Here is a 13,770-nt window from a genome sequence, read left to right on the forward strand (position 1 = left end):
AAATAGTCATTCAATAAGTTGTTAGTCAGCACTTTACGTTCTTATCACATTTTGAGTGTGATTAAATGTTAATATTTAAGTGGTGCTCGTAAGTTACAGGCGATAGCTACAAGAAAACAATGGACAGAGGATTAAGATTACAATTAGGAAGGATGTGTCATTTTCTTTAAAGGTCTCCTCCACTCATATATAGCTATTTATGAGTTGCTGTTTAATTTTTGCCCTCTAGGTGTCAACAGTAGATCAAGATTACAAGTGTCCTGTATCTTCCTTGTCCACTAGAGGACACTGAGCGTTTATATGTGGAAATGCTTCTGTAATTCCACTATGTGTGTTTGTCTTGCTGTACTTTGTCAGCTGCACAGGGATGATGTTTGTGGTTTGGGGAAAAAAACACAAATTTCCATCAGAATTACCTGCTCTCTTTAGCTCGGCAATGAAAATGGGCTTGTCTTGTTCTTTGCTTATTCATCAGGTTTGATGGCTTTGCCTAATAATGCGATATATGGCTGTGTGAGAGGAGGGCGTAATGAAAAGGCAGGTAATGACTTCTTTGACCATTTGGCTTCTCACATCTGAATCTGCGCAGCTTTCATTACTATAGCTGGATTGAGTCCGTTTTTGCATCGGCATCACTCAGAGGTGAAATGGTTCCTCTTATCACAGCCTAATGTGAGCGCAGAGGTGCCTCTTTTTCTTTTTTTTCCATCACACCGCCGATGACCCTTTATGTTGTCCTGGCCCAGGCAATGTAGCATGAAAAAAGGTGTGTGTCTCTGTGTGTGCGTGTTTCTTAACGAGTCCACCATCCACATCCCACTGTCATTAAGCTGCTCCGGAGCTGACTCCCATCCCCGTGCCGGGATGGACGTCAGCCATGCGGCTCCCAGATGAACATTAAAGAGGCAGCAGAGAGCTAAAATGGGACGACTCGCCCCGTTTTGCCCCTCCGCTTTTTTTTATTCCACAGATGAGTGCAGATAATTTTCTGTGCGATTGTGAGTGATTACTGTATTACTGTGGTAAAAGGGGGATGTATCGGGGAATGCAGGGGGAATTAATGACACATAAAAACTATTTTTGTATTGACTGCGTTCGTCCCCAGGGCCTCGAATGCCTCCTCGCATATCTTGTGATTACCTAAACGTATTGTAAATATGTGTTTCCTATGGGCTCCTACATAAATTTACATGTTTTAACACTCAGGAGACGGCAGACTGTTAGAGATGAGTTACTCTCTATTCTGCCTGTCTATAGACTCGACTGGCTGCCTGCTTTATTATTGAATTAGCCAATGAAGCGCTGTGCGTTTGTGTCCCTATGTGTAAGCCTGTGTTAGGGAGACATGCTGTGTATTAGAAAGATGAATATTATGGATTTAACTACACACCCACATGCTTCCGCTGTGTTTTCTAGTACAATTTTTGTTAATAAACCTGCAAAAACACTAATGGTTTGATGTTTTCACCTTGTGCCTCACGAGCTCGGAATGAATGTTAAAACTGAGCATCTACAGCAGGTTGTTTTAATAGTTAAATCGGTGTTTGTGCCGTCAGTGGTTCAAAGTAAACTTTAAGGTGTCTGTTTGGTAAAGACACACATGGAGGAATGTTGCAGGTTGTAGTAGTTAAGCTGCTCTTCCTGCTGTGGAGATTCCAGCCCAGAGGTGAAGTTCAGACTCGTGTCCCAGCTAGCAGCGGGGCAGAAGATCTCAGCAGTGGGGGTCTTTGTTGCAGATACATTAATGTAGACTTGAGCCCAGCAGGATGTGCTCTCTGCTGTTCTCAACCACAGAGTGCACAGAAATGCTATAGAGTGTGTGTGTGCGTTTTTCCTTCTTCATTTTCAGAGTGCAGCTGTTCGTCTCTTTACTGTTCAGCTCCACAGCTCGCTCATATTTACAGGCATCCAGTCGTCTATTTACATTTTATCAAAAGATCATTTGCACGTTGTGTTTTTTTGATGCTTGTGTGGAAATGTTAGAAACTTGAGAGAGGTGGAGACGGACTGAGAGCAGTTGACCTGCCTTTTTCTTTAATTTTCAGACTTTTCCACTTTGAATAATTTATAATTACTCAACGGTTACACTGGAACAGTAGATCTACAGCCACAGCAGTGAAGCAAACCTCACCAATAGACACAAGGTTTTATACACACTGAATGTACTTGTTTTATTTGTTTTCAATGTGGTAAATAAAGATACTTTTTAAAATAAATAATAAAAAGAATTTGTGGTGGATTTTCTACACACGTACAGGGGTCTGTTTTACCTGTTGAGTTTATCATGCAAAGGTTTTATCCATATCACGAGCCACTAATCTGTGACTTAAATATTTCACATGGACCTTACAGTTTGATCCAACAGGCCCATACCAACACCGTACCATTTAACGGTTTTCATAAAATGAGGTTCATATACTAGACGTGTTTTCACTGTGTAATCTAAGCATCCGTCGACAGACTCGATGCTCCGTGAAGTGGCTGGGAGAGCTCCCGTTTGGTTTAGTGACGCCCACATTGGAAATGCACCCCAAGGTTTAGACTGCAGCCAGATTAAGAAGAGAGAGAATTGGGGTTTTCTTCTCTTTAAGAAGATTACCCAGGAAGGGGCGAGATGGCAGTCAGAGTGTTTAAGAGAAAAAGGGCAAGAAGAAAATGGAAGATGAAGTGGAACTAAAGGAGGGTGGCCCTGGATACACAGTTTAGCCACCTGTTGTCGGCCTCTTGATATCACTCTCTTCTTTGTTTCTCTGTCCACGTAACCCATTTCCCTCTGTTTATGTCTGTGAAAGGTGTTAGGGAAAGTGGCAACGATTGTTTCCACTTTTTGGCAGAAAATGTGAGTTAAATGACGAAGCCTTTTTTTTTTCCTGGGCAGCTGTGAGTCTGATTGTACTTGTGCTTCCCTCTCCCTTAAGTTCATGCTGGTGGTTTCCAGGAGAGCTTTGATGTGTATCTGGGCAATGCACTATTAGAGGGATTTCCCCGGGTCTGACAGCTCAGAGAATATGCTGCGAAATGGCAATGCCACTGGGCTAAAAGAATGCTGGAAACAGGATTAGGATCATATTCTGGCAGACCCTGTCACCTACTCAATGGGCCGAGATTTCCAACACTGGCAGTTTTCATTCTCGCCATGGTTTAAACCTTTGAGAGAACCATGGAGAGGAGGGAGAAAAAGCACTGATTGAATGGTACACTGTGATTTTTGTGTGGGGGTCTTGCTCCGAGGGGCTGTGTGTGTGTGTGTGTGTGTGTGTGTGTGTGTGTGAGAAGCAGAAGCATATTTTCATGCTTTTTACAAACTAAAAGTTTGCAAGACTGGATGGATTTTTTTTACAGATACACACACAGGACACACATCGCCATCACTTGCTTTAAGGAAAGTAAATGAGCATCTCTAACTGCCTACAAATAAGTGGCTATGGCCTCAGTGAAGCCCTGAGTGTTAGAGATGGAAGCGCCTGATCCAGCATCAAGGGCTCAACACACTTGACCCTGAAGCAGTACAATCAAGCAATCCCTGTTCAGCCCCCAGGGTGTGTGTGTGTTGGGGGAGGAATGGGTGTTAAGGGGGGGGGGGGGGGGGGGAGTGAACATTTGGAACAAGACTATTGTTATGTTCTCTGGTCCAAAGCCCCATGGGAGGAAATCCTGCCATGTACCTGGACAGATTCCTCCTCTGGATAACAAGGACATTCACTTTGGATGCAGACATATCAGTCACACATCAGCGTGCCCTTGGCCGAGGACACGCGCGTGTATGTGGTGTAATAAAACACAACAAGGTTTAGGGTGAGGTGTTACACCCACATTAACGCTGCTAATCTGGTGAGATCATTATCCCCGTCTGTCCAAATTTTGGGAAGCGGTCGTTCATAACTGCAGCCGAGGTGCATTAGTTATTTACACACACGTATACACACACACACTGAGAGGGACATATGTATATTCAAGGCTAATTCATTTAAGAGCAGAACAATGTCACATACAATACATGTAAAGTTTACTGTGAGAGGAGCAAGGGCGTGCTTTAGAGGATGTGGCAGAGATGCCCAGTTGCCCGAGTGTGTGTGTGTGTGTGTGTGTGTGTGTGTGTGTGTGTGTGTGTGTGTGTGTGTGTGAGAGAGAGAGTACGGTTGGGTGGGGGTCTGCATTTTGACAAACCATGCTGTTAAAGATATAATAGCAGCATAATCACCGCCCCAGGCTGTCATTCTTCAGGATAATGGCCTGCTTATTCACTGGGGATGCCGTATGTCCCCACGCTGCTTTTTATTTCCCAGATATTTCAGATTACGTGTTTCTTTCGTTGCTCCTGTACCCTTTGTCTTGTTACAAATTCTCATGTATTTGTGTTTGTATTTTTAGTGTTCTTTAAATTTGACCTTCCCTCCGCTCTTTCATCGTCCCCGTGCCTTTTCTTTGCTTTGCTCGTTCTCTCTTCTCATCATCCATGTCTTCAGACTAAACTGATATATTAAATATGTACTTGCTTATATTAATTGCAGGACTTTGAGGTCCTTCACTCAGTCAGTTGGTTTTATGTTTTGCTTACCTGAAAAATGGTGTAACAATATTACAAATATAAAGCTTGATCATATGCTCGTCATATCTTTAACTTCATGCTGTTTAATGACTTTTTTTCAAGGTTTGTCCGTGAACACCCGTCCCGTCTAAATCTTCAGCAAAAATCAAGAAGTCTTCATTGTAAAGATCTTCAGGCAATGTTTTTATTTGAAGTTATTTTACAACAACACAAGTTCAAGTCTACATTATTGAGAGGAGCAAAGAAAACAACACTGCTGATGGTCCGGTCGCTCTCCTCCACCTTTACATATCTATTTAGCACCGGACCAAGTAGTTTGACAGAAACAGTCGGGGAACAGCATTAGAAACAACAACAGAACTCAAATAGAGTTGAGACAGCAGAACACAGAGGACTCAGGTCAATTATTCACTGAGATGTCTTCTCCTTCTTTTGCTTTTACACCTGGATTGATTGAAAAACACGGAGGGTGGTAGTTCTCCAGAAAATTTAAATGTGCTCAGGTTCTTCTTTTAAATTAATTCTCGAAGAAGGAAAAAAAACTTAAAATTTTAAATATCAGTTCAATCCAGGAGTGTTAAAATGACAACCAAGACAGGAGGGGGTGGACAGGGCTGTCGGTGAGCTCAGTAAATACAATCTTACAATCTGACAAGGAATTTTATCTGAGACAGAGTCCATTATTATTAATTATACAACATAATAGGAACTTTACAATTACTTTACCAGTAAACATTAATAGATAGACTTTTTTTGTATTTTACATATTAAAATAATGTGCTTTTTTTTTTTATTTGAAGACATTATCTTCCAAAACACATTAACGGAAAACATCAGAGACGTGTGTGATTCTCATCAAGTGCTGACGGTGTGGCTTTCAATGAAAAGCTGCATGTTTCCTCGAGAGACTATTAAGGCGGGAATAATACAAGTCAAGACGATCTTTAACCGAGTCCTAATATGTTTACCATCGTTCTGTATTCACAGAAGATGAACAAGTCATTGCAAAGTCGTGCGTCTGCCTCAGTCAACAGTTTTGGCATACGGACTCTTTGAATCTAAAAATGCTGCATTAAGTGTTACGCGTGTTTGTAATTGCACTCGCCCCAGCTCCCTCAGCCCAGGGCAAAATGTAATTAAAACCTCTGAGAATTTAGTCACTGAAATCATTTGCTCATTATCAAGCCAGCCTCTGTACAAAGTGGCATATTAGTGGCTATTAAACTAGTGAATTAGTCACTTATAATTATGGTGTTGAGGACAACATGACTCGGGTTTATTTTTATTTATGTGCTGTTGTGTTTTACGTGGTATGTACATAACCACACGGCTTCACTGAAATGTCTCTTTGCTGCACGAGTGATTCCTTCCAAAGTGCCTCATTTATTCACATTGTTCTTGTAAACATTATTTGCATTGTTATTTTTCTTGTTTTGCTTTGTTTAAGTGAGCGCGTCCAGCCGTTCACACCATTTTTCATGATTCTTTTTCATTTATTTAGGAAGGTCCAGCATTGCATGACTGTTGGAAGTATTTTCATTTTATGGAGTGTTGCATCTTACAGCAGTGCTGTCCATTATCTTGGGGGTTTTCTCTTTTCCAACGATACGCTGAGCTGCAACAGAAGCTATGAGAAGTCGAGCAGGTGGTCGGCATGTGGTGCGTTTTGAAGAGATGTTAAATGGAGATCTGTAGGTCCAAAGCATTTTGGCGTGTTTTATTTACGAACATCTCTGTATGTTCTGTGCCCATCTGCTGGAGGAGTCCTTGTATGCTTCCTAAAGAGCTATCACAGCCACACGGACACGCAGTAGGGTATGGTAATGTGCAGGCTCTGGCCTAGTTTACGCCATCTTTCACCCCTTCTGATTCTCAGTTAGACATTGTGTCCAGTCCCAGCGAGGCGGCGTGCTGCTTGGCCCTCAGACGCAGGTTCTCAATGCTGGTGGTCTTGCTGTTGTGGCTGGTGAGGCCGCCTGCAGTTGATGCCTGCAGCAGCGGGCTGTTCCACACCTGCTGTGCGTGATGGGACAGGGACTGATAGTAGGACTGGCAGGGCAGAGAGCCCAGTGGCGCAGGGGGCATGTTAACATTCATTCCCAGGTAGGGAAGTGAAGACGGGGCAGCGAGGTCAAAAGCGGGGTAGTGCACCAGGTTGTTGGTGGCGGCCATGTGCTGGCGGAACTGCTCCTGCAGACGAAACAGACTGAGGGGGGACGAAGAGTAAGAGTGGCTCTGAGAGAGAGGACCGGTGCTGGCCAGGCTGCTGCTGGAGGACGAAGGTGTCACTGACGGAGAGACCAGGGGGGAATCTGTACAGGGACAAGGAGGGTTAAGAAAGTTTTATATATATGCTTTAGTAGTCAGCTGATTTAATGCATTAAGTTTGCCAAGGATAAAAGGACTTGTACTTAGTATTCTTACCTGGTTTAGGGCTGAGTCTTTTACAAGCTGGAGAGTCGTCCCCAGGTGTCACCGCCCTTTCACACTTCATTTCCTCTTTCTGGGATTTGCTCTCGTCCTCCTTATCGGTGGCATTATCCTCTGTTGCCGACTCGCTGCCTGAATGTTCTGCTGACGTGACGTTCAGCTCCATGTCCAGCGGAACAGGACGAACCACAGGACCCTCTGTCTCCGGGGAGGAGGAGGAGGAGGAGGATGAAGGTGGAAGCTGGGTATCAGAAAGGATAGTGGTGGAGGGAGGCATGTCCTCCTTCTCGCTTCCTCCTTCCCCGGACACCTCCTTCTGCTTCTGAAGCTGCTCCTTCTGGAGGCTGCGCTGCTTCTTACGAAACTTTGCTCTGCGGTTTTTGAACCAAACCTGGAGGATAAAGATTATTATAGACCGTTAATAGGAAACTGGGGTAGAGACTTTAGTGCATTGCGATAAGTGATCCTCTATGTTCCAGAAGTTTTTTGTTTTTATTAATTTGTTGTGTTCTTAATTTTGATCTTGTTGGGGGGGGGGGGTGTTTAAATCAAAAAATAAAATATAATATGCTCAAGTGCCCACGCTTTAAATTCACAATCAAGCTTCAAAAATGTTATACTTATTAGCTGGCAGTTTTTTTACAACTTTTTTTAGGTTGTTTTTTTTAGGTTGTTCAGATGAACAATCTTTTGTGGATGATAATGCAAAACTTCACAATCTACAAAAGCCATAGCACTGCTTATAAATATCGTTTAGATACTGTTTTTATCACTGCTAATCACGTTTTTATTGAAGTGTTTCAAGCTGTGTTTTTGTGAAATGAAGACAGAAGTTTTGTTTGTTTTACTTAAAACTGTCTCCCATCTTTTATAAAATCTCTATCTCTAACGTCATAAACCCAACACTAATATAAAATAATATATTTTTATATTATATTTTTATTCTTCTTCTTCGGACGTGCCTACCTGCACGCGGGCCTCGGGCAAATTGGTGCACATGGCAAGTCGCTCCCTCATCACCACATCCGGGTAATGGGTCTTCTGGAAAGTCTTCTCCAGCGCTTCCAGCTGCTGCGCAGTGAAGGCCGTGCGGCTCCGGCGCTGTTTGCGGTGCTGAGAGCCGTAGCGAGCCTCCAGGATGATGTCTTGAAATGTGCAGCCGTTGGAAGAGAAAACACACGGCAAGTTTTATTTCACTGAACAGGGTGGGTTTGTGTGGCACTTTCATACTTGGGGCAGCTTATTTGTTAATTTAATTAATTTACTTATTGCTTAAAAAAAAAGCTTGAGGGCTTAGACACGTTTTAATATTATCCACTCTCTTCTTTTGCTTTTCCAAAAAGGAAAAAAAGATTTTTGTGATGGCTAATTGTAAAAAATAATAATAAAAAAAAGTCTAATACGTCACTAAATGTCTTTGTGGCCTACCACAGCACATATTTCACTTGTTTATTTAGTCTGATCCCAGCTATATCCCTTCACGGTGTAAGATGATTAATCGTGAAAGCGAATATTAACACCTAATTAAAAATATTCTAGAACAATCACAGACGCGAATTTTGGCTCTATGTATACTCTTTTTTTTCTTTTTACAAAAAACAAACAAACAAATTCAAGCTCGTTTCTATAAACACTGTCTCCTGCTTGTGTGTGTGAGCGTGCATTCAATTACCAGCTAGTCTCTCAGCCAACGTAAGCGCGTGCACGGACGGCCGGTAGTCGGGCGCGTGCTGCGCCTGTTGTGCGGCCTGCTGGTGCAGGTTGTACATGGCGCTGAGGGAGTTCATGGCGTGCAGAGAGTAGCCGTTCACCCCGTAGTGCTGCATGGTGAGAGGTCGCTACCTGCGGAAGGGAAGAGAAGGATGGGCATCTGGCGTTAGGGGAGGGCGCGTGACTGCTGATTGGCAGGCAACATTGTTGAACACGTGATCTAAAACCTTTTTTATTAGAAGAACAAATGGTTTGGAGACATCCAGTTCAGATGAACTGTGACACACACACACAGCGTATTTATTAGTAAGTGACAGTAGGCCCACGCACTCAGGGGCCAATAGATTTTAATGTTTTCAGTCAGACTAAAGTGTTATCCATTAACATCCAATTACCGCTCTATTCAATCCATTAATTATACAAAAGACTTTTAATTGGGGTAATTATCACTCTTCGCCATAATGAACCGTGACGGATGCCTTATTCATGAATTTATTCCCGGCGTTTGTGTGTTCAAGAGAACCTAAATCCCCACTGAAAACGTTGCTTTGACAGATCAACGCGCTCATGAAATGTGTTAGGACATGATACAAGCTGATTGTTAAGAGTGTCGGTGGTAAAAGGTGCAGCCAGATAGCAGGATTATAATTAGTAGTAGTAGTATTAAGTCATGAATAATCCGGTCAAGTGATGTTAATTTTCAAGGCTATATTTTTCTTTTTTGTCCCCATATTTAACAGCAAAGGTAGTCATTTGCTGGTAGTCTTCTGCTATTAATAATAAGTCTTACAGGCCTGAACACTTGCAGCTTTAAAGGCAGGAAACTCATCGAAGGGAAATCGTCCACCAGGCAGCAATTTCCAAAAACTCTATTTTGTAGTTCTCCTTCACGACCGAGATTTTCATAGATGAGACCGCTTGAGGACACGATTAGATATGTATTAGCACCAAGGAGGCTGACAGAAGGGGCTATCTCCGAGGCCCAAACAGTTATTATAACTATAACAGAGGGACCACAGGGAGAAGATATAAATCTTCCTGCTGGATGACAGCTTTGTAAGTGGCTGTAAGTTCTTGCGCTTAAACGGAGAACTCAAATAATATCATCAATTAAAACTTTAAGGGCGTGATTTAATTTCTTAACTGCTTTGTTTAACTAGATGAATTTGACTTCTTCGTGTAACAAATCAGAATATGCAGTAATACTAAGGGGCCAGTAACTCAGTACATGTTAGTGTGAAGAGTTTAAATTGTTCAATGCTGTGATGGATAACAGTAATTTATGACTTTGTTGTTAATTTGATTGCGACTATGATAAACATGTGATTCATTTCAGTTAGGTAACTTCTGTGTCTCCTCATTATTATTATTATTGATAATAACATGTAAACCATTTAGGATGTTGAGCCAGTTTTAGCACACACGGGTTGCCGTCGTTGTAAAAGGCGTTTCTTTCTGTTCCTCTCTTGGCTTTTTAGTGCCGTGTGCGTGCGTGCGTGCTCTGGCGTGTGCGCGCGACGCCCGCAGTGCCCGTTCCCAGCCTATTAAGTGGCTCCGGCGGCTGATGAATGTGATCAGAGGGCAGTGGGGAATAGTTTAATTCGCGGGGACAGAAGGTGCTTCGCTAAACATTTACTTTACTCCCCCAAGTATTTGAGTTGAATGGGTACCCCCTCCCTCCCCTTCACACACACACACACACACACACCTCCCCTTCCCTTCTCTGGCGGCCTCTTATCCCATCGCCCCGGGGCAACGTTTTGGCTGAGATGTATGGCTGCTCCGCGGGTAAAAATATGCATGTTGATCCCCATTTGGCTCCCCGTCTAATGGAAGTGCAAATAGGTTTCGACTGCGAGGCCCTCCATTTATCATCACCGCTGACATGGACGGACGTACAGTGGGACCCAGCGCTTAGCTCTGCGGCGGAGCTCCCTCGTGTGCGCGTGCGTGCATGCGAGCGCGTTCAGGCAGACTTCGGTTCTCCTCAGCTACCTTTTTCTGCATTACATCTTCTGAAATTAAATTAAATTAAGCCTCTAGTCGCAAAAGATTTAAGAAAATAAATAAATAAAAAAAGAATCACCATCCAGCGGAGTGAGAGCAGAAAGTACATGTTTGTATTTGTTTTAACCTGCATGCCTGCAGAGATAGAATAAAACCCATCTGTCATTGGTTTTAATCCACCAAAGCTGCAAATAAGCGTAGCGTGAGCTCGTCTGCATGCTTTTCCCGTGTTTAGTGGGCAGGTAAACTTTTACTTTATACCCGACTTCCCGTTGTTTCCAGCTTTAAAATACTAGTTGTAGCCTGTATCTCCTGTCCCTATCAGATTCTGCACAATAGCCCGTCGCTGTGAGCCGTGTCCGCGGTGTTATTGTCATTCATAAGTCTCTCGTTGCTCCAGGCGCTGGGCCCTCCTGGCTGCCCTGCTCAGTGCTTCAATAATGAAACCGTCATTATGTAAATTGGCATGTACAGTGCAACTCTTTGATCCGACTAAATTAGGAAAAATGTTATTTGCTAACAGCCCTCCGGGGACTGAGTCGACCTGACAATCTGCTCTTTGCTGTGTCACTAGTGTAAAACTGTCAGAGGGCGAGGAACATCTGTAATTTTTCCCGGAGCTGCTGTTATGAATGATATTTGTTACGTTCAGACCAGATTTAAATTTAGGTGTTTCACTGTCTATATATATTTAATTGTCAGCATTTAATTAACATTTTAAGCCATTTTAATCACACTGAAATGAAACTTTTGTTATTTTGTTTTTTTAAGAAACTGTTTTTGAAAAATTACAGTGGAGTTCATAAAAGTAAAAGAAGACAATAAGTGAGACGCTGTCAAAAAATCAGGAGGCCTTTAATTTTGAGGTTATATTAATTTTGCGCACAAATAAATATGTACGCATATTTTTTTCTACGTTATCCTGTTAATTGTTTTCTTCTGTGAATAGTATGGGGTGTATTTTCGTTCGCATTCAGACGATTACAAAAAATAAATAACTAAAACAAAATTTAAAAAAATCACCCAAAGCTCTGCTTTCATTTTCATCAAGTGCAAAAATAAACATGCAATTTGCAAATAGCTAATAGCACAACAGCATCTAATAACCTGCAGTTCGTTTCATACAAACTTTACAAACATTATAAACTTCATATGACTCGCTGCTGCTCTGTAGGAGTCTGCCGTTTTTCTTCATATATATACACACAGCTAAACAGACAGACACGACTAGATAAATAAGAGAAAGTTAAAGACTTTTTTCTGTTTTAAGGTTTGTTTGTTTTTTACCTCCTGCGCCGGTAGTTTTCTTCGTTGTCACCTCCTCCACAAACAGAAAGAACCCAAGCTCCTTCGTTTCCTCTTCCTCTTCTTTTCGGATCTTTTAGCGGCTCTGTCGGGTGTGTTTTTGCCCTCTTTACCGTCCTTTTTGTCCGCCAGTGAGATGACAAGTCAGCTCAATGGAAAAAGTCCTCTCCGAGTGCTGCTTCGCTCAAAGCCCGTCCGCTCGCGCTCCTCTTGCTCTCTCTCTCTCTGCGTCTCGCGCACAAGTGGGAAGCCGCCATCTGCTGGAGCGCGAGATCCCCGAGCTGGGATTTTAAGTAGAGCCTCGCTGGGGTCGTACGAGCTTTCTATTGGCTCTCGGTGCTGCCAGTTAAGGGAGCGACACAGCTGAGGGTCTAGTGGCGTGTCGGTGCACTGACGTCTGGAGTTATTTTTCAAATATGATCAATTTAAGCACATTACGCCCGCTGAAATCCACCCGTGACCGTGGACACATTTTTTCCCTTCTTATTCTGGAGTTGATAAACAAACCTGAAACGTGACAAGTGAAGGTTTATATTGGATACTTTACGGGAATGTAGGCTATGTTGTTTTACTATCGTGATGGAGTGGTATGAATTACATTACTATGCGAATATATGAGGTGTAATTTAACACAGTAATTATTTTTTATTTTTTATTTTTATTTTATTAAGCTTAAACCTTGAATCGGTGAGTAAAGCTATTCTCCCACGATAAGGCATACAGAAAACACAACTATGGAGAAAAAAAGAAATATATTTAGTGTTTTTTTTTTCCTCAAATCTGTCTTCAGACAGATTGTCTGCACTTCGTTCACGAATCCGATTGTCTTTCGTTAGTTTTAGAGAGCACAAGCATCCGACCCATAGTTTGTTTGCTTTTCGGCTTTTTCTCCATGCCGTGGAGGAGAGAGAGACTTTAGAGAGATGGCTAATAGATGCCAGGGTGCTGCCTTTAGCCTCTCTCCCGGCCTGGAAGGATTTGGGATGGGATAGGAAAGACAAGACGCCATCTCAGCCTCCAAAAACCCCTGTCTTAAAATGACTGCGGGTAAGAGGATTAGGGCAATAATGCCCTTCTCTTCTTGAAGGGTTTTCAGAGAAGATTTCTTCTCCCGGAGCAAAACCGTTTAGGTAGCGAATTAAGGGCAGCGCAAAGTATCCTTTTAATGTAAAGCTTGCATATTTTGTTGGGAGATTCTTTGGGAAAGTGCTTGGCCTATAACGCTTTTATTTCTTCCTTTTTAAAAAAAATAATCTCTGACCATGTTTTTCACTCTAACAAATCTGAACGGTAGACAAAAGATTTCACGGAATAAAGAATATTAATGTTAACGCGTGCTGGCACGTAGAAAACACATCTGCCTCTGAGCGCGTCACTCACAGGAGCAACCAGCGGTGTGCGCGCCTGTATCAGAAAAAGTTTGCGTGGGTCATCTGAAAGTTAAACGTGTGTGTGTGTGTGTGTGTGTGTGTGTGTGTGTGTGTGTGTGTGTGTGTGTGTGTGTGTGTGTGTGTGTGTGTGTGTGTGTGTGTGAGAGAGAGAGAGAGAGAGGGTAAAGGTGAGGGTCCACACGTATTTTTATTTATTTATTTGAAAGCAAAAATGGCGTTAGATGTGTATAAACAAAGCCTAACAATAAAGAAATAGTGGTATGTTTCAGAAGTTATAAAATTAATAATTGTAAGGCTGTCAAATAATAAAATTATATTATTATTATTATTATTATTATTATTATTATTATTATTATTATTATGTCATCTTTCTTTTTC

General features: G+C 42.3%; 1 protein-coding gene across 1 annotated transcript; it reads right to left on the reverse strand.

The window, feature by feature from the left end:
- Nucleotides 1–4,711: 4,711 nt before the first annotated feature.
- dmbx1a (diencephalon/mesencephalon homeobox 1a) lies at nucleotides 4,712–12,268 on the reverse strand. The gene is made up of 5 exons (XM_026150976.2): nucleotides 11,984–12,268; nucleotides 8,652–8,821; nucleotides 7,946–8,124; nucleotides 6,974–7,370; nucleotides 4,712–6,861 (listed from the first exon to the last, which is right to left on the reverse strand). The coding sequence occupies exons 2-5, from the start codon at nucleotides 8,803–8,805 to the stop codon at nucleotides 6,422–6,424; spliced, it is 1,170 nt and encodes a 389-aa protein (XP_026006761.1). The 5' UTR covers nucleotides 8,806–8,821; nucleotides 11,984–12,268; the 3' UTR covers nucleotides 4,712–6,421.
- Nucleotides 12,269–13,770: the final 1,502 nt, after the last annotated feature.

The sequence above is a fragment of the Astatotilapia calliptera genome, chromosome 18 (assembly GCF_964374335.1).
Source record: "Astatotilapia calliptera chromosome 18, fAstCal68.1, whole genome shotgun sequence".
NCBI classification, from domain to species: Eukaryota; Metazoa; Chordata; class Actinopteri; order Cichliformes; family Cichlidae; genus Astatotilapia; species Astatotilapia calliptera.

Coding starts and splice junctions, on each gene's coding strand:
- dmbx1a (XM_026150976.2), bottom strand. CDS start 8,805: ATGCAGCACTACGGGGTGAACGGCTACTCTCTGCACGCCATGAACTCC. Junction 8,125..8,651: donor GTTGGCTGAGAGACTAGCTG/GTAATTGAATGC, acceptor GCACATTTCAAG/ACATCATCCTGGAGGCTCGC. Junction 7,371..7,945: donor TGCCCGAGGCCCGCGTGCAG/GTAGGCACGTCC, acceptor TTTATCCTCCAG/GTTTGGTTCAAAAACCGCAG.